The sequence below is a fragment of the Procambarus clarkii genome, chromosome 60 (assembly GCF_040958095.1).
Source record: "Procambarus clarkii isolate CNS0578487 chromosome 60, FALCON_Pclarkii_2.0, whole genome shotgun sequence".
Taxonomy (NCBI): domain Eukaryota; kingdom Metazoa; phylum Arthropoda; class Malacostraca; order Decapoda; family Cambaridae; genus Procambarus; species Procambarus clarkii.
This window is the reverse complement of record NC_091209.1, coordinates 14,074,444-14,101,667: the sequence shown is the minus strand read 5'-3', so window position 1 is coordinate 14,101,667 and position 27,224 is coordinate 14,074,444. Positions and strand designations below refer to the sequence as shown.

The 27,224-nt window shown below is 46.2% G+C and overlaps 2 protein-coding genes and 1 long non-coding RNA gene across 4 annotated transcripts; 2 read left to right on the top strand and 1 right to left on the bottom strand.

Moving 5' to 3' along the window:
• The first annotated feature begins 3,097 nt into the window (after positions 1-3,097).
• LOC123751288 (actin, muscle-like) lies at positions 3,098-5,667 on the top strand. The gene is made up of 2 exons (XM_045733381.2): positions 3,098-3,255; positions 4,307-5,667. Exon 2 carries the CDS (start codon positions 4,336-4,338, stop codon positions 5,464-5,466), a length of 1,131 nt encoding a protein of 376 aa, XP_045589337.1. The 5' UTR covers positions 3,098-3,255; positions 4,307-4,335; the 3' UTR covers positions 5,467-5,667.
• Positions 5,668-6,508: 841 nt separating this feature from the next.
• LOC123751287 (actin, muscle-like) lies at positions 6,509-12,415 on the bottom strand. The gene is made up of 2 exons (XM_045733379.2): positions 12,266-12,415; positions 6,509-8,275 (listed from the first exon to the last, which is right to left on the bottom strand). Exon 2 carries the CDS (start codon positions 8,248-8,250, stop codon positions 7,120-7,122), a length of 1,131 nt encoding a protein of 376 aa, XP_045589335.1. The 5' UTR covers positions 8,251-8,275; positions 12,266-12,415; the 3' UTR covers positions 6,509-7,119.
• Positions 12,416-17,732: 5,317 nt separating this feature from the next.
• Positions 17,733-22,535, top strand: LOC138353879 (uncharacterized). Of its 2 annotated transcripts, XR_011223297.1 has the most exons (3): positions 17,733-18,149; positions 20,788-20,846; positions 22,415-22,535. It is a non-coding gene; the product is annotated as an uncharacterized lncRNA (long non-coding RNA). The 2 variants fall into 2 exon arrangements; XR_011223296.1 differs by lacking the exon at positions 17,733-18,149 and having other exon boundaries at positions 20,554-20,846.
• The last annotated feature ends 4,689 nt before the right edge of the window (positions 22,536-27,224 follow it).

Here is a 27,224-nt window from a genome sequence, read left to right as displayed (position 1 = left end):
GCTATTGTGGTCTTTCACTCCTCTTTCTCCCCTCATAACTTGTCATTTTTCTTAGTTAAAGTTGATGGTGACTAGTTATCCGTCTCTCTTACCTGGCACTGTAATGTTGTGAAACTAATAAGTCTGTGTCAAGTTGGATTTTTCTTCGCTAAATCAATGTTTCGGTTTGGGGACAAAATTTGTTCTGAATGTTCCACGAGCTTCCTTCATATCATTGTATGGATCTTGAAGAGGAGGATGCTTGTTAATGGTATACTGGTCTGTTCTTCAGGGGTTCTCGACTCACTTCTTTCTTGTAAATTGGTACATTAGCTGTTTTCCAAGTATGGAAGCTCACCCCATTTCAATGAGAGGTTGAATAATATAACCTTGCGTCTGACGTCTACTCAACACCTCGCCTGCTAATGTTTAGCATCCACGGTGAGATTGTGTCTCTGCCTGTCTCTTGATCATCCTGTGTTGTGTGTATCGTGGGTGTATCTGCTTATCTTTTTACGTTGTATTAGCCGCAGGAGTATTTATTAATCGCCCTGTGTTGGGGTATTACTGACAGTGAGAGAGTGTGGCTATTATCACTGTGTTGTGTTAAGGCCTATCAACCTCTGGAGGGTTATTAAGGCTACCATAATAACTTACTGACCAACCCGTAAATATACTTTGGTCCTAAACATAGTCCAGGACTAAAGTAAACTGCCAGTGTGTTTACACAGAGAAAACCTTTGTGCAGGTATTCCTTCGCAGGTGTTGGTGGCACTGCCAGCTGAAGACCGGTTGTAACTGATGCCTTCAAGATTTCTATCCATTTAACAACCTCGGTCATTAAGCTTCATCTTTAATATACCGAAAAAAATCAGCTTATAATCATCAGTTAGTAAACTTAAGAGCGATTTATTGGGTAAAAAGTAATGCGTAAGATGTTAGAGAGAAACATGTGGAGAGTGTCTGTGAGAGGAGACTTGGAGGAGGAGGAGGAGGAGGAGCAGGGGCAGGTAACACGAGGCTGCGGTAGTCGCTATAAATAAATGGAAGTAGACACATGACATTAGTTGGTTATCTGACTTGTGTGTTGTGTGGAAGCTTGGGGGGGGGGTAGGGAGTAGGGGGGGGGGGGGGGAGCGAGAAGTTATGCAGTGTCTCTTGTTGGCCATAATAATAACTATTATATATATTTACTGTATATGAAAATTTTGTTCGAACCTTTTGGGATGAAAAACACCTCAAAATGTTTTTTTCAGTTTAAGATAGAATAAACATTTGCTAAGAAGGTAGAAACTATTTTGAGCACTAATTTCACCAGTCCTTTCATACATCCTCATTAGGTCAGTGATTTCTGTACTTCAGATCTCCTCGGCAGCCTGAGATAGAGGATGCTGGTTAGCATTGTAAATGTGTGGCCACGTCTGTGGTAGAAAATAATAATAATAAAAAAAATAATCCAAGAGGAGCACCCAGGAAAGTGCAGGCTTCAAGATTAATTATGTAAATATCTAGCAGATATATTTTACTCGATCAATAATATGTAAGTTAGAGGAGACTTTTTCACACTTGATGAGAGGAGACCTACATTGACTCCTTGGAATTTGCCAATGTCCGGCAGGAGAGAATCTTAAGGTACCGACGAGAGCCACTCTCCAAGGACCAGATATTGTGCTCAGCAACTTTCAGTAAAGCACCGTTGGTGTAGAACTGTCATTATATTCCATGTTGCGGTAGTGAAAAATTACATTAACATGCAACTTTCTCAAGGCTGGGACACTATCACAGAAATTCTTATATGGCAAAATAGCTTTTCTATATGATATTATAACATAAATGTTTATAGTATCGCTGAATTAAGCTACTCCTGTCATGCTGCAGCTTGGATCATCTGGGTGATATAGTCTTCAAATTGTTGTGGTGAGGCTCTGGATACACAATTAATATTCTCTTTAAATCACTGAAATAAACGAAGGTTTCTCACTAATATGATGCTGGGATGAGTGTCTACACGGGAGGTGTGGAGGAGGGAGAAGGTACGGGGGAAGAGGGAAGGAGCCACCAGCACATGCTCATGTCACCTGGCTCTTCTCTGTAGCGGTTCCATCCTCTTAAAATACTGCTCTCCGCGTGTGACTCTTTTACTTCACTAACAAGGTAGGTTCGTGAAGCCTGGTCACCTGTGGGATACTATATAGTTATCAACGGAACGGCCTGCTTCACTAACCCTCACCTAGAGAATAGCCCCAAACAGTTTCCATGGCCTTCTACTCCCAGAAGTACACCTTCAATCGTCGTCTTGACTGGGGTACAGTATAGCACAACGAGTTAAACCCGGGAAACACTCAGTTCCAGAACCGCATCTTTAGTATATGAGCCAACGGTCCTGATGTACTCATGATAGACACGTGTACACAGGCATGTGGTCAGGGGGTTGACACATGTGACACCGCTGAGATACGGACGGTAGCGGGGACGGTGGTTTAGGCAGCAGCACTGTTGTGGTGGGTGTGAGGGTAGTCGGTGGTGGCTGGTGGCAGGATCTTAGTGGCACACCCTATGTTATCCTCGATCCCTACTGCCACACTCTGTGTTCCCTGCCCCCCAACGGTCGCATCTTCTCTCTGGGCCCCTACTGCCACACCCTGTGTTCCCTTGACCCTCCAACTGCCACACCGTCTCCTCCCTGGACCCCCAACTGCTACACCCTGTGTTTTCTGGACCCCCACTGCCACACCCTGTCTTTCCTGGACCCCTTCACTGTCTCACCTCTATACTTCCTGGACCTCCCACTGCCACACCTTGTCTCTCCTCGACTTCCACCGCCACACCCTGTATGCATCGAAAACTTTATCTGGTTCTGCTATCAGCATATGCTATATTAACTAGTCGGTGAAGTGAGCGGGCGCAGCAGGCAATTACCAGGTGACATTGCGCCTTCGAGTCGCCCGGACCATCAAATAAATGACTCAATGTATCCTTACGTGGTGGCGACTGAAAATACATCGATTTGGCCTGGCAAGCGTTCGTTGCTGGACCAAGAGTTTAGTAATGACACGCCTCGTTCAGCACCCAGAGAGCCTACTTGAGATGTCCCTCAGTGAGCATTACCCCTCGAGCCACTAATCAGTTCCCCCTCGGCCGACCCCACTTCACCCATCTGCCCTGCACGTACGGGGGGTTTAGTGTATATATAGATCCTCTCAATCATTGGTACTGGTGAGGGCACACTTCACTCCACCAGTCTCGCACGGAAGATCCCGACGGCAGCTCGTCCAGGTAACGCCTCCTAACCCAATCCCCTTTTGGCCGCGATACTCGTGCAGGCTCTGACACCCAACCATACGTGTGTGCATGGCCTAGTGGATCCCTCTGATACACTTCTGTTGTATGCAAGATGAAAGAGCGTCCGGTGTTTGTGATGTATTGTTTGGAAAATGTGTGGAATGTATTTCCATTATTGTTGAACCTATAGTGGGCCTTAGACATGATAATAAAGCCCGTTATACCCACAGAACACGTGAGGTGTTTCTCCAGTGTGTATGACTAGCTGTCACTCACACTTACAGAACTTAGAAAATCTATAAACATTCTGTTTTGTAAGGACAGAGAGATCAAAGATGAAAGAGCACTATGTTAAACTGCGCTTGTTCCAGTTATCGCAACAAACCAGGCCATGGCAACAGGGACCTCGCAACAAACCAGACCATAGTAACAGGGACCTCGCAACAAACCAGACCATAGCAACAGGGACCTCGCAACAAACCAGACCATAGTAACAGGGACCTCGCAACAAACCAGACCATAGTAACAGGGACGTCGCAACAAACCAGACTATAGCAGCAGTAGTCCTCCACAGTTCCGTATAGAGTATTAATTAATGTACACTTATTTTACCTGGTTACACGTTTCCGAGTACCAATACTGTGGCAGAAGTATATCTTGAACACGACCCGCTCGGAAACATGGCTCGGGAGCAGCTGTAGTGTTGAGTGCCCATGGCTCAACTTCGCCTCTACATTTTCCATACAAAAAGTGAAACATTTCATCCTTCGCTTTTTTACGATACACTTGACTTATGATACCAGCCCAACAGTGATACACTTGAAAGGTTTACATCATCCCATGACGCACTTGACAGGTTGACATCAAGCCCATGATACATTTGACAAGTTGATGCCAAGAGAATATCGCCTAGATATGTTTTCGTTATACTCCCATACTCCGCACATGAAGGCTTTTCTCATCGTGTACTCTAACTTAAGTAAATTAGTCTTAATAATTATTTAAGATTCTGTTACTAAATTAATATAAAATTTACTTTTTGCAGGATCCTTCTGATATACCAGTACTACCACTATGTGTGACGACGACGCGACCGCGCTGGTCTGCGACAATGGGTCTGGCCTCTGCAAGGCTGGCTTTGCCGGTGACGACGCTCCCCGCGCCGTCTTCCCCTCCATCGTCGGCCGTCCTCGTCACCAGGGTGTGATGGTCGGTATGGGTCAGAAGGACGCCTACGTCGGTGATGAGGCCCAGAGCAAGAGAGGTATCCTGACTCTCAAGTACCCCATCGAGCACGGCATCATCACCAACTGGGACGACATGGAGAAGATCTGGCATCACACCTTCTACAACGAGCTGCGTGTTGCCCCTGAGGAGTCCCCAGTCCTCCTGACGGAGGCTCCCCTCAACCCCAAGGCCAACCGTGAGAAGATGACACAGATCATGTTCGAGACGTTCAGTACTCCTGCCATGTACGTGGCCATCCAGGCCGTACTGTCCCTGTACGCCTCTGGTCGTACCACAGGTATCGTGCTGGACTCCGGTGATGGTGTTACTCACACTGTCCCCATCTACGAGGGTTATGCTCTTCCTCACGCTATTATGCGTCTCGACTTGGCTGGACGTGATCTTACCGATTACCTTATGAGGATTCTCACAGAGCGAGGCTATTCCTTCACCACTACTGCCGAACGTGAAATTGTCCGCGATATCAAAGAGAAGCTTTGTTATGTTGCTTTAGATTTTGAAGGAGAAATGGCACAGGCTGCTGCTTCTACCGCCATCGAAAAGTCATATGAACTTCCTGATGGACAAGTTATTACTATCGGCAATGAACGATTCCGTTGTCCTGAGGCTCTCTTTCAGCCTTCTTTCCTTGGAATGGAATCTAGCGGTGTCCATGAAACAGTATATCAGTCTATCATGAAGTGTGACGTTGATATCAGGAAGGATCTGTACGCTAACACTGTCATGTCTGGTGGTACCACCATGTACCCTGGTATTGCTGACCGCATGCAGAAGGAAATTACTACACTGGCTCCCTCCACTATCAAGATCAAGATCATTGCTCCTCCCGAGCGTAAGTACTCCGTCTGGATCGGTGGCTCCATCCTGGCCTCTCTCTCCACCTTCCAGTCCATGTGGATCACCAAGGAGGAGTACGACGAATCCGGCCCAGGCATCGTCCACCGCAAGTGCTTCTAAGCCGTGCGTTGTTATCCTTCAGCATATTCATTTAATAACGTGTTACTGGAGACAACTTACACTCTTAATATTCTGTTGCCTCAGCTAAAAGCAGTGTTTAGCCCACATTGGGTAATGTGACACCTTCCTCTTGTCATTAAAATTATTTTGCTATTATATGCACAATGGATTTATTCTTGAAATAAAACAGTATCTTCCTTAGCTTGTCAATGTTTTGTTTTTTCCCGAAGGTAATTTTATGTTGTATTTATCTGCGACGCTGTGGCTGTAGAGCGAGACACGACAACTGGTCCCAGTTCAAACTGCTGCAGTCATAATCTTGGTATGTCTGGTAAAGTGTCTTCCTGTGTTTACCGTACGAATATGTTGTCATTTCGTGTGTCTGTTTACTCTCTTACAATTTAATCCAACGTCTTCAAAGTGCTCTGTCTCTGGTTCCAGCAAGAGCACTTATTGTAATTAATAACTCCTTTGTCGGGGACAGGAAACTTGTGTATGTGTGTATATATATAATTTTGACTTGTATTGAGGTTCGCCCTAGATGGAACTACTGACTTTCACCAGGATGCAAACCCACAGTAGTTGTATAAACCAGGTTACATATTTACTGCTAGGTGAACAGAGGCCTTGTGAAAGGAAACGTGCCCAACCTTTTCTGTCCCGCCCGGGAATCAAACCCGAGATCCCCGATTGTGAGTCGAAGACGAAGCCAATTGTACTACCAGACCAACATGAGCCATTCTTGCTCGCACATTTTAAATATGGCGTCACCGACTCTTTATTTCATAGTTTTTTCACTATTTATGGTTTATGTGATGCTTCATGCTTTTGTTTACATCCAATGGTTCACATGGTCCATTGTCATACCTTCAGTTAACGTATCTAATACGTTTGAAGAGCATTTGAAGAGCTCTGAAGCAGAGGAGGCTGGTGTATACACACCACAAACTCCCACGCAGACCTAAGCAACAATTCCTTGCCTATAGGAAATAAGACAGAAGCTCGAAGTAAATAAATATGGCTGACTAAAAAAAATCCAAAATCGGTCTGAAAAATTTATATTTTGTAATTTCAGTTTTGGTCGTGATGGCGTTACATGGCCCTAAAGTCATATAATGAACTGTAGGCATCCGTCAGTCTCAAGAGAGTATGGAGTTGCGCTCTGGTTGTCGGTCTATTATTATACTCTATGTATAATAACAAGATTTTTCTTTGTATTGCACAAAGAAATAGACAGAAAATTCATCATACTGTGGAAATTACAATCCTAATTCTCATACATTTATATAGCGAAAAATGCAGATTAATATTAGTCTCATTGACTCTCAAGTGATCCCCGTATATGTTAATTGATGGAGCCGCACTTAAAGGGTTAAGAGTTGGATGCATCACACAAAATATATTTTGCATTTATATCATGTCTGAAGAGTAAATGTTAAAAGGGTTACTAAAACAAATCATCTTCCTTTTTCAAACTGTTTTGTGGGTTCTTTTATAGCTAGTGAAATAAAAGAAAATTAAATAATTCACAGAGATAAACTGTAGAACAAAAGAAATAAGCTCAATAAAAAAATAACAAAGGCTGACAGAACTTAATACAATGTACATGGCATCCTTAAATAAATGAGCAAATAATGAGCTCATTTAATACATTTAGAAGCACTTGCGGTGGACGATGCCAGGGCCAGACTCATCATATTCTTCTTTAGTCACCCACATGGCCTGGAAGGTGGAGAGAGAGGCCAGGATGGAGCCACCGATCCAGACGGAGTACTTACGCTCGGGAGGAGCAATGATCTTGATCTTGATGGTGGAGGGAGCCAAGTTGGTGATTTCCTTCTGCATGCGGTCAGCAATACCAGGGTACATGGTGGTACCACCAGACATGACAGTGTTGGCAAATAGGTCCTTTCTAATGTCAATGTCGCACCTCATGATTGAACAGTGGACGGTCTCGTGAACACCAACAGATTCCATACCCAGGAAGGAAGGCTGGAAAAGAGCTTCAGGAGCACGGAAACGCTCGTTGCCGATGGTGATGACCTGACCGTCCGGAAGCTCGTAGGACTTGTCCAGGGAAGTAGATGCAGCTGCCTGTGCCATTTCATTCTCAAAGTCTAGAGCCACATAACACAACTTTTCTTTAATGTCTCGGACTATCTCACGCTCGGCTGTGGTAGTAAAAGAATACCCACGTTCAGTCAAAATCTTCATCAAGTAGTCAGTTAAGTCTCGTCCAGCCAAGTCGAGACGCATAATGGCGTGGGGAAGAGCATAACCCTCGTAGATGGGGACAGTGTGGGACACTCCATCACCGGAGTCCAGCACGATACCTGTAGTACGACCAGAGGCGTACAGGGACAGTACGGCCTGGATGGCCACGTACATGGCGGGACAGCTGAAGGTCTCGAACATGATCTGTGTCATCTTCTCACGGTTGGCCTTGGGGTTGAGGGGAGCCTCCGTCAGTAGTGTTGGGGACTCCTCAGGGGCAACACGAAGCTCGTTGTAGAAAGTGTGATGCCAGATCTTCTCCATGTCGTCCCAGTTGGTGATGATGCCGTGCTCGATGGGGTACTTGAGAGTCAGGATACCTCTCTTGCTCTGGGCCTCATCACCGACGTAGGCGTCCTTCTGACCCATACCGACCATCACACCCTGGTGACGAGGACGGCCGACGATGGAGGGAAAGACGGCGCGGGGAGCGTCGTCACCAGCGAAGCCGGCCTTGCAGAGTCCAGACCCATTGTCGCAGACCAGCGCGGTCGCGTCGTCGTCACACATTTTGTTCCTTTTATGATGGTTTCACCTAAAGATAAAAAAAATCATCAATACCTTATCACGGATGTCTTTAGATAATAAAATATTGTGTGTAAGTTTTGTGTTAAGTTGCAAAAATTCCTTGTCACTTGTGATAATCGAAGTATATAATATTCTGAGCATTTGTAGGTGTAATAGTCTGTTATGAATATGTATCGCAGTCAACTCTCAATTCGCAGTCAATTGACGAATCCAGCCTTCTTGTTAACTAAGGCTTTTGCTTGTAGCCTGGCGATTGTTGTCAATTCGTCCGTGCCACACGTTATGAATTACAGATAGCATATTGAGAGGAGTTAGGCATGGTAGTGAAAGCGATGAAGGCTAGCACCGAAAAGACTGAGAAGTTGTGCTGCTAGGTAGCCTTAAGAAGGGTGAGAGGTGGCACTAACAGGGGTGCTACTGAACTGGGTAAAAAGTGGCAGGGAGACCAATAAAGAACAAAGACAATGTCGTGTTCCATTCTTGGGCTCTGCTTTAAAGTGTTTCACTCACTAAGAGCTAACATCAGCAGTGGAATGTTGTAGGAAGCAGAAAATAATCTTGACCATTTAAAAGCTTTATTTCAACGTTTCGAAGTAACTAACGTCGTCGTCAACAACTAATATACATAGAAATTACAATTAAACGTTTAAAATTGGTTAAAAGATAGTTTACCTTTAATCAAAATATACAAAGTCAATCGTTAATAACAAAGTCAATCGTGTCGGACAAAGCTGTCGCTTAAAACTGCCATAAACTCTTCCCTATAAAATAATCTCTACTTTAATTTACAAATTGTTTCATTATAATTAATATGCTATGTCTTGTATGACCCATAAAGATGCTTTTGCAAATATCTTCCATGATATGATACATAACGAGACTCGTGCTTTAAATGACTAACATTATGGCGCCATCTGTTGCGTGTGTGTGTCAAACTTATCTCCTGGGCAGCTGCCAGAGGTCACTTGAACATCATCAATATTCCTAGGATGTCTATTTATATTAGAAACTCAAGTATTCCTCTCCTGTATTGTTGTTTAATTTTATAACTATCCAAATGTAGGAGGACTCCTGGTTCAACCTTAACGACCTCCGGGCGCCTGCTCCGCCTGAAAGCCTTACAAATGTCGCGATGTTGCCCTCTGAGGTCTTGATACGGTCATCATACTTTCCTCCTCCTCGGCGGTTCGCGTTGTTACGACGTCTGGCGCACTTATCGCCTGGAATCACAGGCGAGTTGACGGTTTTTATTTATTTTTTAATTTTGTCCCGGAGGGCTGGTTTATTGGGAAGCGTCATTCATTTCGTGAGAGAAAATACCGCCAAGTTTGATAGATTTTTCCGTTTTATAGCTGGTTTTTCAAGTGGAGAGACGGTGTCCGACGCCGGCTTGAGCGAGAGGTGCTGGGGGCGGCAGCTCCTGCTCTGCCCGTCACCGCAAGTCTTTTTTGCATTTTTGCTCACTTAGGTACGAGGTTAGGAGGGCCGTGTTGTTACCTTGGTTTTGCTTGGCTACCGAGTGTTCTTTGTGTCGGGCGGGGGCCGGTGCTTGCCTCCCTGAGGAACTCCTAGGCTGCGCTATCATTGTGAATGAATGTTTAAGCTGCGTTTGGGTAATAGCGTGTTCGTTCGCCACAGGACGCGTTCGTTTCCGCCGACAGTCGACGTTAATTTATCTGTAAGGCTTTGCGTTTTTCCCTTTTAATGGAACGCCGAAGATGCACATACTGCATCACTGTTCTCCCGGCCCATAAATCAACGCCATATCAGTCCAAACGTTAAACTCCTATCAAACGTGAATGAAAATTAATCCAAAGCAATTATGAAGAACTTGTGTTGTTAGTGCGAGCGGATTCTTTGGTGAAAAGGTTGCAGTACTGAGTGCATCACAAGAGCCCAGAGAGCAAAACCCTGCTGTGGGAACGACAGCCAAGAAAAACTTTGAATCAACGTTACACTTGGGTATTTGTGCCCATTGGGAAAATGCTGGAGTAACTTGTAATAACCATTGATTCATTGTTACATCAGCGTCATTTTCCCAGATTATTTTGGACATGGTAGAGATGTCTAGAAATTAAAATTGGACATCTGCAGCAGCCTTTCATAATTAATTTTGTCGGGGACAGGCAGCCTGCGTATACGTATCCGTTAGGCTTATATCTAGGTTCCCATATGGTCAGACTACCAACCCTCCCCAGAATGCAACCACACAATACGCTGACTAACTCCGGGGTACCTATCCCTTTGTGTGAATTTATACCTCGATAAACTTATTTCAGTTTAATTACTGCTAGGTCAAGAGAGCCATTACTTGATGGGAAACGTGCCCACCAATTTGTCCCGCCGGGATTCGAACCCGGGATTCCAGATTGTGTCGAGAATGGACCCAACTGTTAAGAGTTAGAACAATTTCTTAACATTAAAATACATAAATATAAAAGATGTTTGTGTACGCTATAATTAAGAGTGTGAAGTTTTCGCGGATGAATATGGAAAATTAGTAAGAATGAATGTGAAACTTAGTTGTCTTGAGGTTATCTTGAGATGATTTCGGGGCTTTTTTTAGTGTCCCCGCGGCCCGGTCCTCGACCAGGCCTCCACCCCCAGGAAGCAGCCCATGACAGCTGACTAACACCCAGGTACCTATTTTACTGCTAGGTAACAGGGGCATCAGGGGGTTGACGTTGGCAATGTGCTTTTAACAAGAAATATAACGCTGATATTGACTTGCATTACTTACAACAGTGTTAAATATTTGGGGGTGTCATTTAGAAGATAAAATTCCCAATAATATCCATATCTGAAATCGAATATTTGTGATGATTGATGGGAGGGGCCAGGAGGAGCTGAAGTAGGTGGTGGGAGAGGTTGTCTTCCTGTGAGACTGTACACATGTTCATTGTGGCACAGGTGTACAAGAGGATTACTGGTGTACACCAGGAGCACGGGTGTACAAGAGGATTACTGGCGTACACCAGTGGCACGGGTGTACATCAGTAGCACGGGAGTACAAGAGGAGTACAGGTGTACACCAGTAGCACGGGTGTACATCAGTAGCACGGGAGTACAAGAGGAGTACAGGTGTACACCAGGAGCACGGGTGTGCATCAGTAACACGGGAGTACAAGAAGAGTACAGGTGTACACCAGGAGCACGGGTGTGCATCAGTAACACGGGTGTACATCAGTAACACGGGTGTACACCAGTAGCACGGGAGTAGACGGGCAGCACAGGGTAAGTGGTATTTGAAAAAAACTAAAATAAGTCTGGTAAGGGAGACAGGTACACAAGACCAGTGGACACCTGACAGTAAAGATAACTGGTCACAGTCTGTACATGTGCCTTTTCCTTGGCGATGGGTAACCATTGCACAATCACAGTACACTATCATCACACACATATAAAAATATATAACATATCAGATAATATTGTTCAACGTAATAATTGTAAGTCATTTAATAAAGTAATTAAGAAAACAAACACTCACACACGCATACAGAAAGTCAAGTAAAACAAGAGGAAAAATGTGTTGAATAATCTGGCATCTGCTCTACTCGTCTACTCTCGCGACGGCTCCACCCAAACACACGCAGTTTTATACTCGAATATGTACGAAAAATGTGCCTGAGAATGATATAATCACGCATGATGACCGGTCACTGAAGCCCGTGGCGCGGTGCACAAGTGCGTGTTACGGGCACACTCTCTCAAAGCGTTTGCGTCCACGCTAGAAGGTAAACTCTTAGAGTCGCAGTAAAGTTGTTTATGTACATTGCGTCATGGACCTCACTGGAAGTGCGGGGTTAATGTAACTAACTGTTGTAACGCCAGGAAATAAATCTCTGCCAGTGGACCGTGAAGGCCTCGTTGTCTCCCGTTACACACGTTATAATATTCCTGTGTTTGATAACACCAAAAGCAACAGCCGTGACAGATGACCTGAGCGCTCACTTGCTCTACCTGAGCCAGTCACGTCACCCGATAAGACGCTTCTTGCCTGATGGAAGTATCTGTGCGCTGTGGAGCCGGCCACCGACGCTGAAGGGTCGTCGCCGCGTCGTGAGCTCGAGGGACGGACCTGCCTTAGTGAGCCGTACTGGACGACTGGCCTTCTACCCGTAATTCGGGACTGTCATACGTCGTATATATATATATATTTAGCCGGACCTTTTGTGGGTCGGGAAGAGGTATCGGGGCTGCCAGGGTGTGGTCGGACTGTCATGCCACGCGAGCCTCGAGATGTATTCGGACTCAGATACATAAATAAAGACCATTACGTTTATTCCTTCCACATAATTAGAACTCAATGACCATCTGAGATATTGGCAGCGTATGTTTCGTCACGCTATATGTAACCTCGGCCTTCTTAGCATAGTTTTCCCCTTAATATCTGGTAAAACAGATGCTTGAGATTAGAGAGAGCGTAGCCAAGGAGAAGGGACGCTGGTGACGTTTCTCTCTGGTTAATAACCTCCCCCTTGGTATGGGCATGACAGAGAGTGATGAGGTTGGAGACGTCTCCCGCTCAACACCTCTCATGTAGCCACTCCGGTAACACCACCTACCCGGGGTGTTGGGGCAGGTAATGTATATTAATACATGCACAATGCCTCGACAGCACAGCTCCTGTGCCAGGTAAGTCCTCTACGGGCTCACCATAGCCCGTGCTACTTGCCCCACTCCTGTGCCAGGTAAGTTACGGGCTTCTCCCGTTCTCGCACTTTCGTATAGTCAATATTGACTTATTAAATACGTGCATATGTGACATACTTAACATATTAGTTTACGTTGAAAAGCTTCATAGAAAACACCGACATTACCTAACCTTCTTAGTATGTTAAGATAAGCATCTTATTGCTTCGTAATTACAATTATTACTTAACTTATTATAGGTATAGGTTAAGTAATAATTGTAATTATGAAGCAATAAGATGCTTATCTTAACATACTAAGAAGGTTAGGTAAGGTCGGTGTTTTCTATGAAGCTTTTCAAGGTAAACTAATATGTTAAGTATGTCACATATGCACGTATTTAATAAGTCAATATTGACTGTAAGAAAGTGCGAGAACGGGTTGCGGGCTTACCATAGCCCGTGCTACTTGGAACTTGTTCCGGGTAGCTGGATCTAAAACAACAATAACAACAGCCTCAACAGTTGGCAGATGGGACAAGAATTACTCGTCCAATATTATCGCATTTCGGGTTTAAGCTATGATTATTAAGCTGCCTCATTATCGTCATCAAACACGGGAATATATTTTCAGGAATGTGAAATCACATACATTAAACGATGACATTTATTTTAGTGAGACAATTGGTCTGGTTATCTGCCAGGTGGTGTGGATGGTTGGGGGGTTGGTGGCGGCCACTTAAAACAAACCGTTCTCGCACTTGCTTATAGTCAATATTTGGCTTATGAATAAGTGCATATGTGGCATACTAATTTATTGTGAATATTTACAACACTGGGAAATACTCTGATGGTCTCATTTCTATTTAAGAGAGAAATGGTAATACAAGTAGTGACCATGCGTTGCATAGTTAGTTAGCGCTGCTCGGTTGAAAAGTTATATTGTATTCATTGTATTTTACTGGAACCTTTCGTTATCGTAACTAAAGTATTCTGCAAAGTTGACCGTCATCGTTTTTACTCATGTGTTAAATTTGTAATTTATTCAGCGCTCCGAGGACTAGAAATCAAAGTCTGTTAACGCATAATATTTGTTAATATTTTATTTGTTATTTTGATGTCACTTGTTGGACATCAGCTTCTTGCAAAAACTCGTTTCATTAGTTTCCGTATTAAGGATAAGAGCGTCAAAATTGTTGTTTAATAAGAACACTTGTCACTTCTCCTTTTTTTTTGCAGGGATATTCCTTGGCGGGCCCTAAGCCTCTGGCTGACCCACTAAGTGTTGCTAGTTTCTGTCTTACTTGGGCGGAGTATGAGTATTTATGACTCGTATGGTCGCTTCAGTAAGATTTTGTCATATGTTTAACAACTTCTTCTGCTCTGTTGAATCTAAGTTGAAATCTTAATGGGTTTGTAACTGTGCACTGTTAGACCTCCCCTCTTGTTCCGTACTGGTTGCCGGACACCTGAAGAGCAGCTAAATGAATACATGCAGATTAATATTAGTATTAATTCTTTGGAACATACCTCTTGTTAGCTTTCTGGAGGGTAGAAGTGCGATCTCTGCGGGTTTGTAGCACTGCGGCTTTGATTGAGATTGATTCAATACTATTTATATTATTTGCCAGTCATTTGCAACATTGATGTTCAACTGGTGGTCCATGGGTCTCTCTGGTGTGTGTGTGTGTGTGTGTGTGTGTGTGTGTGTGTGTGTGTGTGTGTGTGTGTGTGTGTGTGTGTTTGCAAGATGGCGCCAGTGGCTGAGTCAACTTAGATCACTGTTCACACTTGAGCAAAGGTTGAATCAGTGTACACACCAGAGCAACATTGGCTCGGGTGGACCAATTCTAGTTCTCACCAGAGTTCTAGTGTTGTACTGAGTCCAACAGCTTTAATAAGTCTCCGGACAAAAATGACAAATGACAGTAGCGTGAACGCACACACACATGGCAGATTGATTGATTGATGAAGATTAAGCTACCCAAGAGGTGGCACGGGCATGAATAGCCCGTAAAACACATGGCATACGTGTGATAAGTGACGCTCCTCTGACTGCACATCTAGCGACCGTAATCAGTCGACATAATATCGAGGAACAACGCCAATTCAACATGGAATTAACGATAATTAGCTGCAGCAGCTTCCACATTTCCTGTAATGGAGAAGATTTCATCAATATCTGAACTTTGTATTTAATGACCAGACCACACACCAGAAGGTGAAGGGACGACGACGTTTCGGTCCGTCCTGGACCATTCTCAAGTCTTTGTATTTAATATTTGTGTCTGCAGAATCGAGCTATTAGCTCTTGGACCCCGTCATTCTAACCAATCTATTTTATTTCTATTATGTCTACTGCATGTATTGCTCTAACACACACACACACACGCGCGCACACAAACACATCCCCTGGAAGCAGCTATCTAACCCCCAGGTAACTATTTACTAATAGGTCAACAGGTGCATCAGAGTGAAAGAAACTTTCCATTTGTCTGCACCTCCGCCGGGAATCGGACCCGGGACCTTGAGGACTACGACCCCCGAGTGCTGTCCACTCTGCCGCGAGTAAATATATAATGTTTAGAGCCCTATGGTAAGGTAGTATAGTAGTCTACCATTAGCCCCACTTATACTTGATACCATGATACTAGATTTATAAACAGAACTTTAGCTTAGCGCAAGATGAATATTACACTAAGTAGCCAGCTAGGACGTGTGTGTGTATCTTGAGTGAGAGCACAGGCTAGGACGTGTGTGTGTATCTTGAGTGAGAGCACAGGCTAGGACGCGTGTGTGTATCTTGAGTGAGAGCACAGGCTAGGACGTGTGTGTGTATCTTGAGTGAGAGCACAGGCTAGGACGTGTGTGTATCTTGAGTGAGAGCACAGGCTAGGACGTGTGTGTGTATCTTGAGTGAGAGCACAGGCTAGGACGTGTGTGTGTATCTTGAGTGAGAGCACAGGCTAGGACGTGTGTGTGTATCTTGAGTGAGAGCACAGGCAAGGACGTGTGTGTGTATCTTGAGTGAGAGCACAGGCTAGGACGTGTGTGTGTATCTTGAGTGAGAGCACAGGCTAGGACGTGTGTGTGTATCTTGAGTGAGAGCACAGGCTAGGACGCGTGTGTGTATCTTGAGTGAGAGCACAGGCAAGGACGTGTGTGTGTGTATCTTGAGTGAGAGCACAGGCTAGGACGGACGTACGTGTGTGTGTGTGTGTGTATGAGTGTGTGTGTGTGTGTGTGTGTGTGTGTGTGTTGTCTGCTACAGTCAGCGCCTCGCCCCCTCACAGTCCTCTACCTTTAACATTAGTCATGTATACACCCTATACCCATCATGTGGGCCCCAGTGGAAAAATGTTAAGAGGCTCACAATTGCCTCGGGAAATGAACGCTCAAAATCCACTTAGCTGTGCAAGTTGCAATGTTGCTCTTGTTCATTTATTAAGACACTTAAGAGTCATTACAGATGACATTTCTATTGCTTGTGACCTAATGTCTCTTTTTACATGCCGGGGCATGATTAGACTCCACGTATCTGGATCAATGATCTATATATACCAGATGACGGTTGTCGGCATCACGGTAATCTGATCTGACCGCGCCAGATGTACCTAGATCATCCTTATAACACCTGTTTGAACAGAATGATGAAAATAAGCTAAGAAAGTTTTTAATAACGATCTTGGACTTAGCTTCTCACTTACAACGGAACAATAATGTCGTCCTTAGTAACCGTCATTTATGCAGCATGGTCTAACACCTGTAATGTATCACCTTGGCATTCCGGTATAGGGTTTGTGCCTAACTTTTGGCTTTTAATGCTTTAGACCTTAACCAGACGCGACGGACGGTTGACAGTCATGGCTTTGTTGTAGTGTGTGGAGGACTGGTGGTAGTGTGTGGAGGACTGGTGGTAGTGTGTGGAGGACTGGTGGTAGTGTGTGGAGGACTGGTGGTAGTGTGTGGAGGACTGGTGGTAGTGTGTGGGGGACTGGTGGTAGTGTGTGGAGGACTGGTGGTAGTGTGTGGAGGACTGGTGGTAGTGTGTGGAGGACTGGTGGTAGTGTGTGGAGGACTGGTGGTAGTGTGTGGGGGACTGGTGGTAGTGTGTGGAGGACTGGTGGTAGTGTGTGGGGGACTGGTGGTAGTGTGTGCAGGACTGGTGGTAGTGTGTGGAGGACTGGTGGTAGTGTGTGGAGGACTGGTGGTAGTGTGTGGGGGACTGGTGGTAGTGTGTGGGGGACTGGTGGTAGTGTGTGGGGACTGGTGGTAGTGTGTGGAGGACTGGTGGTAGTGTGTGGAGGACTGGTGGTAGTGTGTGGAGGACTGGTGGTAGTGTGTGGAGGACTGGTGGTAGTGTGTGGGGGACTGGTGGTAGTGTGTGGAGGACTGGTGGTAGTGTGTGGTGGACTGGTGGTAGTGTGTGGAGGACTGGTGGTACTGTGGAGGACTGGTGGTAGTGTGTGGGGGACTGGTGGTACTGTGTGGGGGACTGGTGGTAGTGTGTGGGGGACTGGTGGTAGTGTGTGGGGGACTGGTGGTAGTGTGTGGGGGACTGGTGGTAGTGTGTGGGGGACTGGTGGTAGTGTGTGGAGGACTGGTGGTACTGTGGAGGACTGGTGGTAGTGTGTGGGGGACTGGTGGTACTGTGGAGGACTGGTGGTAGTGTGTGGGGGACTGGTGGTACTGTGTGGGGGACTGGTGGTAGTGTGTGGAGGACTGGTGGTAGTGTGTGGGGGACTGGTGGTAGTGTGTGGAGGACTGGTGGTAGTGTGTGGGGGACTGGTGGTAGTGTGTGGAGGACTGGTGGTAGTGTGTGGAGGACTGGTGGTAGTGTGTGGAGGACTGGTGGTAGTGTGTGGGGGGACTGGTGGTAGTTCACACACTTCAGTAAGTTAGAATCACTTGAGTTATCATTAACGAGCAATATCGTAAGTCAATTGAAAACAAATGTTTAACATTGTAACGTACGATTATATTACGTTGTTTGATAGATTAGATACACAGAATTTAGTGGTTTTGATAATTATTTAGTAGTCTTTGTTACAGCAGTTGGTTGTTGGCAGTGTCGTAGACGTGGAGACGAAGCCTGGAGCAGAGAGCTGAGCGAGGCCGGAGTCGCTGAGCTCGATGTGGGATGAGAGAGTGGAAGCTGGAGGCGGCCGGAGTCTGCTGTCTGTCGAAGCTGAAGCGTCTTGGGGTCGGTTGGAACTGTTCACGTCAAGTGCTACATTCTGGAGGTTGAAGGTGTGCCGTAACTCTCAAGCGTCTGTATTGAAGTTAACTGAACCACTGTTGGAATTATACCGATGATTACTCGTTGTTTTATATTTAGCTACTCAGAATGAAATGTCAATGTAGCACGGGCTGTAATGAGCCCGTAATGCTGATTGATGAAGATTAAGCCACACAAAAGATAATTACTGACTTCTTAATTGCTTTTATAATCGGACCATTCCTCACCTACTAGGTTGGAAGGAGTGATAACTAAATAGGGAAGAGGAATGAATTGTTAGTAATGGATTAAGTAGACTTAACAAACTCATATAATTTAGCTCATGAGTTTGGAGCGAGTATATTATTGACCAAATATACTCTCTACATCATCATGCAGTGTTGTGTTAGGAACTTTGGGTTGGTGGGTTTCTTAGGCTGTTATTGTATATACTGTATAGTGTAGTTGTGGAGCGGCCATTAACAGCTTCTTGACTGACTGACCAATACTACTTCACTGCCGATTCTGTTGCAAATGTTGCTCTGTTGTACCTGTTGTTCTGTTGCAACATTTACAATAGAATGTTGTATTTGGTTTGTGAATTAGAGTTTGAAATTAACAACTTCAAACATTCAAGCTGGGGATCATTATTGGTTCTTTAGAGACTCGTTCGTATTTGGGGAAGTGAAGGAGTGGCTGTTGGCCATTGATAATTGACACTTCAGGCGCGCAAAATGTTAACCAATGGGGTGAGTTTTAGGGTGAATGTCAACCAATCAGCGGCCGGGTTTGGTTGGCTGCTGGTTATAAAAGAGACGACGAGATTAACCTCACTTCAGTGTGGTTTTACCTCACTTTTGGTATACAGTTCCCAGGTTCGTGTCTTGAAGTTTGGCTCTATGTGGCGAATCGTACCCCCTTCCCCTGCCCCCTTGTTGGGTCCCACCCCCTGCTCCCTTGTTGCGTCCACCCCCACCCCCTGCTCCCTTGTTGCGTCCACCCCCACCCCCTGCTCCCTTGTTGCGTCCACCCCCCCCCCTCCTGGTCACTTGTTGCGTCCACCCCCCCCCTCCTGGTCACTTGTTGCGTCCACCCCCCCCCCTCCTGGTCACTTGTTGCGTCCACCCCCCCCCCCCCTCCTGGTCACTTGTTGCGTCCACCACCCCTCCTGGTCACTTGTTGCGTCCACCACCCCTCCTGGTCACTTGTTGCGTCCACCACCCCTCCTGGTCACCTGTTGCGTCCACCACCCCTCCTGGTCACCTGTTGCGTCCACCACCCCTCCTGGTCACCTGTTGCGTCCACCACCCCTCCTGGTCACCTGTTGCGTCCACCACCCCTCCTGGTCACCTGTTGCGTCCACCACCCCTCCTGGTCACCTGTTGCGTTCACCACCCCCCCCTCCTGGTCACCTGTTGCGTCCACCCCCTCCCCCTCCTGGTCACTTGTTGCGTCCACCCCCTCCCCCTCCTGGTCACTTGTTGCGTCCACCCCCTCCCCCTCCTGGTCACTTGTTGCGTCCACCCCCTCCCCCTCCTGCTCACTTGTTGCGTCCACCCCCTCCCCCTCCTGCTCACTTGTTGCGTCCACCCCCCCCCTCCTGCTCACTTGTTGCGTCCACCCCCCCCCTCCTGCTCACTTGTTGCGTCCACCCCCCCCCTCCTGCTCACTTGTTGCGTCCACCCCCCCTCCTGGTCACTTGTTGCGTCCACCCCCCGCCCTCCTGCTCACTTGTTGCGTCCACCCCCCCCCTCCTGGTCACTTGCTGCGTCCACCCCCCCTCCTGCTCGTTGCGTCCACCACCCCCCCCCCTTCCTGCTCACTTGTTGCGTCCACCACCACCCCCCCCTTCCTGCTCACTTGTTGCGTCCACCACCACCACCACCCCCCCTTCCTGCTCACTTGTTGCGTCCACCACCACCCCCCCTTCCTGCTCACTTGTTGCGTCCACCACCACCACCACCCCCCCCTTCCTGGTCACTTGTTGCGTCCACCACCACCACCACCACCCCCCCTTTCTGGTCACTTGTTGCGTCCACCACCACCACCCCCCCCTTCCTGGTCACTTGTTGCGCCCACCACCCCTTCCTGGTCACTTGTTGCGTCCACCCCCCCCCCCTCCTGGTCACTTGTTGCGTCCACCCCCCCCCCCCCCCTCCTGGTCACTTGTTGCGTCCACCCCCCCCCCCTCCTGGTCACTTGTTGCGTCCACCCCCCCCCCCTCCTGGTCACTTGTTGCGTCCACCCCCCCCCCCCTCCTGGTCACTTGCGTCCACCCCCCCCTCCTGCTCACTTGTTGCGTCTCACCCCCCCCCCCCCTCCCTCCTCCTGCTCCCTTGTAAAAATATATAAATTCCAAGCTGTATTAAGTTAACACGACTATAATTCAGCACCCTAGAGCTGTAATTCTAGCAATGGTTAAAGTGAATTTTAAGCCATGAAATGTTCTGTTAATCTTTAGGATGTCCGTCCATGGTGTTTAGTGTTTATAACCATAGACGCTAATTTTGTAACTTTTTGACGAATATATATTGTGAAACTGCCTTATAGTAGCATTTCGGTTGATTGTATAATTCATGATTTCAGTGTAGTATGTAAATAGCTCTTAATGTAACAAGTTATCGGAATACTTCTTCCTGACCATTGGACCTAAACGATAGTTAACTACAGGTTCGTAATGGTGCAGTTGTCGGCGCCTCGGAGGTCTACACAAGCAGGAGAAACGACCCGTAAGTAAAATTCAGATTTTTCTCTTGGACACTTCCCAACACTGGATTGCTTCAGCAGTCTTCCCCCCCCCCCCACCCCTGCTCCCTTGTTGCGTCTCCTCTCCCCCCCCCACCCTTGCGCTTCCTTGTTGCGTCTCCTCCCCCCCCCCTTGCTTCCTTGTTGCGTCTCCTCCCCCCCCCCTTGCTTCCTTGTTGCGTCTCCTCCCCCCCCCCTTGCTTCCTTGTTGCGTCTCCTCCTCCCCCCCCCCACCCCTGCGCTTCCTTGTTGCGTCTCCTCCCGCCCCCCCCACCAGATCCCACCCTTGCTCCCTCGCTCGTTGTTGCGTCCCCCCCCCCCCCCCTCCGTTATGGGGGGGGGGGGGGAAAACTACCATTATTTCAGATTTTCCTTGAATCGCAGGCTGGGTTAAGTGCACATTATTGATTACCATCTGATTGTCTGGGCGGCGTGAGGACAGCCATATTCCCAGGCGATAATGTGTTTGGCTTGAGGCAAAGTTAAATAATTGTAAGTTACTATTGTTTATACTTCACCTATGATATTCATAGCTGCCATATATGGTTCCTTAATTTAGGCTTATGATTTTAAGGATTTAATAATAAAGATCATAGTGAAGTCGTCAGCGAAGATGATGGCTGTTGACAGATTAACTAAAATACTAAAAATAAAATTTTCTTTACTAAAATAAACAAACGTTAGTCTCTTCTGTGTCGACTAATGTGTAAATACATGATTTAGACCACTATTCTACAGTGTATCCTGTTAAAGGTTAGCACTTAAGACGAATCTTGGTGCTTCTCGGTAAATTATAATAAGCGCACTATATAAATTATTACAATTTTCGTCCCCCACATTACATACATTACCGCCCGGTGGATGGGTTATACAGTAATGTTATCAGTAGTACCATATTTATACCTCATAAATATCAAACTGTAGGCTAGTGCGTGATATAAGATTAGATGGGGCATCAAGAGCACGCTGAGAGGGGGGGGGGTGTAGGTAGGTGGTATTATAAACAAATAATTGGGTTTATATAATCCTTCATAATAAGCCTTTAAACAGGTAATAAAAAAACTCGCATGCACGTGCATAGGTTCTTAAAATATTTAAGATTTACCAATTTACCATCTAGACTCTACATTTTACAGAATTGTATAAACTTTGCACTTAATGTCAGTTTCATAAATTAACTTTGTCAATCATTAATTTTCTAGCTTAAATATTTGCAAATTAATATTAGCGAATATAGTCTCTTGTTACCATATTCCGTCAGTTAATAAACTCGTAAGCTTCTGTACATCAGTCTCCAGTCCATACTAGTCTGCTCCTATTGTTTATATTGCCATAGTGTACCCCCCCCCCCCCAATACCCCCATCATATGGGTGATAATGGACCCCATACATTAACTAGTTGTGCACACCTATATCCATCCTGTGGGCGGTAGTAATGGTTGCTAGTGTTTAACGAAGGCTTAATGAACTGCATTTTACGTAACGGTAAAAAAGTGCAATATTAAGTATTTTAAACCTGTCATTCCTAATGTTGACTTCCTCTCGTCCTCAGGTCCGGCCAACTACACCCACACAAGAGAAGGCATCGAGGACAGTCTCTGAACTGAACATCTACGACGACGGAATAAAACCAACTAAATTAAGAAAGTTGAATGAATTGGATCAAATCTACACTGATGGGTCATCTAACCCTGTCATGGCAGGGCTGGTGGAGCATACACTGTAATGAGGAATAATGCCTTATAACGTGTGAAAATGAGGGAAAAGTCCGTATTGAGAACTACGCTCTTCAACGCAAGTAGAGCTAATTGCCATTATTATGGCGTTAAGGTTATTTCAACGAAACGCCAATTTGCAGTAATCTGCATTGATTCACAAACAGCGCTACAAAGCCTTAGTCGGGCAGAAAGTCTTGCAATAGCTGCTGAAATCCGAAGTTGAGAGTACTAACCAATCAAGGAAGTCGTCAAATTTCTGTGGATATAAAGATACACTGCCTCCCATGTTGGAATCTGGAAGTGCACAACAGATGTTCTGCTAGCTGCTGAAGGCGCTGAAAGACCATTATAGATTTTGTTTATACCAAAGACTTCTACAAAATTAAGGTATTGTCAGGCAATATCAGTGACAATGTTGCCGAGGTAAGGATAGAACAACAAACCAGTGAATCTGAACGCTGATACAATGTGGTTGCCACTGGCAATCCCAGTCAATATGGACGAAGAGGTGGTGGCCGCGGGAGAGAATCAGTAATAGCGAGAATCCGTCTAGGATACAAATATCCATGGAGATTCGGAATGGAAAGTTGGGCAGCAAAGTTGCAGAATCTGTGGTGATGGACACCGCCTTGACAACTACCCGAGTGTGAACATTTAAGTCATTAGAAATGTATAGCATAATACCCACATTAAGCTAGGAAAAGTCAAATATAAGATACTGTTCTGCAGAGATTACACCCCCCCCCCCTTCACGATAACCTAAGATTTTAAGGGTTGACAATGTTAATCTTCTAGTTTTTAGCTGTTCACGTGAGAGTAAAGTCCCAGCTGTGTCTGGGTATAAGTGACATGATACCCAGCGGGTTTTCTTCCTATTGGGGAGTGTTGTACATGCTGGTATGGCGGTATGTCCACTCACAGGATGAGTGGCGCTGCCCAATAAACTCGCCTCTCGGGGCAAAATCTAAATTTAAAACTATGCCTTGCCCGTCATCACTTGGTCTCGTATATATGAAGGTACATTGGGTTTGAATACGTAGCCTTGATGTTTTTACTTGTAAAGCCAATAACACGCAGAGTTTCGGGCAGGTCCTTAATCTAACAGATAACTTTAAGTAGGTAATTTGTAGCAAAATTTAAGTGTTAACCCTAGAGTTTTACTTTAATGTACCCGTTATCAACAGGTACATTGTAGCATAATTTGAAAATTAAAGGTGAAATGTAGTAAAAATGCGTTAAATATAACCATTTGCAAGCAATGATTACAATGTTAAAGTTGTATGGTTTAGGTACATATTTTGGAGGATTGGGTAGCACAAGATAGTTCTCATCTAAGAACTTCTCATATTGGTTTCCAAATGCATGATAGAATTGAGTTAGCAAAAACCTTTTACTCAAAGAACTAATTACCATCTTGGACTGACTTTGAGCAGTCTGAGGGCAGTAATACTCTGGGACCATCAATAAAAATCCCAGACTTGGTGAAATTCACACCAGTTACTCATTATGCAGGCAGTACCGCACGTCTATGGGTCATCAAATAAGGTTAGCAAACTTGTAGATGTCACCACTGCTAGGCTTAGGCTCGGCTAAAAGTACATCTGGGAGTTTGTAACGTCTGCTGATGTAAATGTGACTAAATGAAAACTGTCGGCAGAACTATTCGCATGCTTTGCGTCGTCATATACTGGAATGTGGAAAAAAAATAGAATTCAGACCACCACCAATGGCGTCCAAGAAATGTGCAAGTACTTCATCCATAATGATGTGCTGCCGGGAATCTGAGGGAAGTATCCAAAATGTGCTCACTGTAGGTGCAGCCTGCACATGACTCGAGCTGCCGCCCAGTTGGGTGGCGCACATGGCTAAAGCTGCTGTCGTTGTGAACATGATTGAAGCTGCCGCCCAATTGGGTGGCGCACAAGCTGCCGCCCAATTGGGTGGCGCACATCGCTAAAGCTGCTGCCGTTGTGTGAACATGATTGAAGTTGCCGCCCAATTGGGCGGCGCACTAGTTGCCGCCCAATTGGGTGGCGCACATCGCTAAAGCTGCTGCCGTTGTGTGAACATGGTTGAAGCTGCCGCCCAATTGGGTGGCGCACTAGTTGCCGCCCAATTGGGTGGCGCACTAGTTGCCGCCCAATTGGGCGGCGCACAAGCTGGCGCCCAATTGGGTGGCGCACATCGCTAAAGCTGCTGCCGTTGTGTGAACATGATTGAAGTTGCCGCCCAATTGGGTGGCGCACTAGTTGCCGCCCAATTGGGTGGCGCACTAGTTGCCGCCCAATTGGGCGGCGCACTAGTTGCCGCCCAATTGGGTGGCGCACATCGCTAAAGCTGCTGCCGTTGTGTGAACATGGTTGAAGCTGCCGCCCAATTGGGTGGCGCACTAGTTGCCGCCCAATTGGGTGGCGCACTAGTTGCCGCCCAATTGGGCGGCGCACAAGCTGCCGCCCAATTGGGTGGCGCACATCGCTAAAGCTGCTGCCGTTGTGTGAACATGGTTGAAGCTGCCGCCCAATTGGGTGGCGCACTAGTTGCCGCCCAATTGGGCGGCGCACAAGCTGCCGCCCAATTGGGTGGCGCACATCGCTAAAGCTGCTGCCGTTGTGTGAACATGATTGAAGTTGCCGCCCAATTGGGTGGCGCACTAGTTGCCGCCCAATTGGGCGGCGCACAAGCTGCCGCCCAATTGGGTGGCGCACATGGCTAAAGCTGCTGCTGTTGTGTGAAGAACATGACTGAAGTTGCCGCCCAATTGGGTGGCGCACAAGTTGCCGCCCAATTGGGTGGCGCACAAGCTGCCGCCCAATTGGGTGGCTGTAAAGCTGTCGCCGTTGTGTGAACATGATTGAAGCTGCCACCTAATTGGGTGGCGCACAAGTTACCGCCCAATTGGGTGGCGCACAACCTGCCGCCGTTGTGTGGAGAATATGACTAAAGCTCTCCACACAACGGCGGCAAAAGTCACCCAATTGGGCGGCTGTAAAGAAAGACTACAGTTACTCTAGTGCCATGTATAGTGACTTTATAGTCTCTTGAATCACTTGATATCAGAAGATTATCGATGTTTATATATTTGTGTAAGTAATTATCAAAAGAAGGCACCAAACCGGGAAGGCTATGTAGCACCATCAAATACGCAAAATAATCAGAGGGCGCTAAATATCACCAAGGATGCCAATACGAGAACAAAAACGCATAAGCACGACCGTAAGAGGCAATGCAATTTGGACAATGAGCAGGGTGGCGTTCCATTAAGTGACCGTGAGTTAAACGGGTATGGCCAATACGTAACGTAGCCAGAGCCGTTTCCCATCACCGGTTACGGTGGTAGGAGGAAGGCCACTGGGACACACAACTCTTAAGAGTACGCAGTTTGTTACCAGTAACAAGACCAACAACTCTGCCAGCGGGCAAGGATGGAGGCATGAACAACTGGGTAAAAGTCGGAATAAGGAATACCTTTACGGGAGATGGGACAAGTGCGGATAGCTTCCTTAGCGGCAGCATCCGCACGCTCATTTAAAGAGACACCAACTTGGCTGGGAACCCAGCAAAACTCAACCAACTTAAATTTACTAGAGATAAGAAACAGCCAATGTTGAATCTCGACCACCGGGTAGACCGGATTAAAGGACCCTATAACCATGAGGGCATTACGAGAGTCAACTACCACCACAAAGGAGGATTGACACCGGGAAAGCAGGAGACGAAGAGCATAGAGAATAGCAAAGTTCTGCTGTGAAGATGCTAGACTCCGGAGGAAGGCGACACATAAGTGTGGTCAGGAAAAAGAACAGTAGCCCACACCGTCAGCAGACTTAAGACCCATCGGTGAAGATGGGAACGGAATGAGAGCGAGAAGAAAAGTGCTCAAGGAAGAGGCGTTTCAGAACCGTGGGAGAGGTAAAAGCTTTATAAATAAATAAAATAAAATGTTTATTTAGGTAAGGTACATACATACAATAAATTTTTACAAAGATTGGTTGACTTATAGGTAGAGCTAGTACATACAATGCCTAAAGCCACTATTACGCAAAGCGTTTCGGGCATAAGTAATTTAGTAATAGTAATACTTTAGTAATACGGGTCAGAGAAGTACAAAATTTGGGAAGGGGGACCTTCCACGGGGGCAGGGATGGAACAATACGAGGAGAAACATTGGTAATATGAACCGAAAGAGAATCTTGTAAGCGAGTCAAACGGACAGAAAGAGGGAGGTGGTGAAGACTAACAGGAACTACAGTAGGGGTGAAAGTCAAAGCACGATAGAGGCGAGAGTGAGGATGCTGGAAGGATCGTGAAAAATAACGAAGACTAACGATCACGGCGATCCTGGAGAGACAAAGCCAGTGTCAGCATACAACCTGAGGGCAGGAGTTGAACGAAAAGCACCAGAGCTGAGGCGCAACCCAGTATGGTGCAAAGGATCAAGACGGCGAAGAGTAGAAGGAGAAGCAGAAGAGTATGCAGGGCCAACCATAAAGTTTAGACAGGACGAGAGAGGAATGCAAATAGAGGAGGGTGCGCCTATCCGTTCCCCAAGAAGTATGGGACAAAACCTTAAGTAGGTTAAGGGCCTTAGAGCATTCAACACGGAGGTAAGAGATATGGGGCGACCAAGACAAACGAGTGTCAAAG

Bases quoted from the DNA above. Each gene is read 5' to 3' on its own strand.
- LOC123751288 (XM_045733381.2), top strand. From the start codon at position 4,336: ATGTGTGACGACGACGCGACCGCGCTGGTCTGCGACAATGGGTCTGGC.
- LOC123751287 (XM_045733379.2), bottom strand. From the start codon at position 8,250: ATGTGTGACGACGACGCGACCGCGCTGGTCTGCGACAATGGGTCTGGA.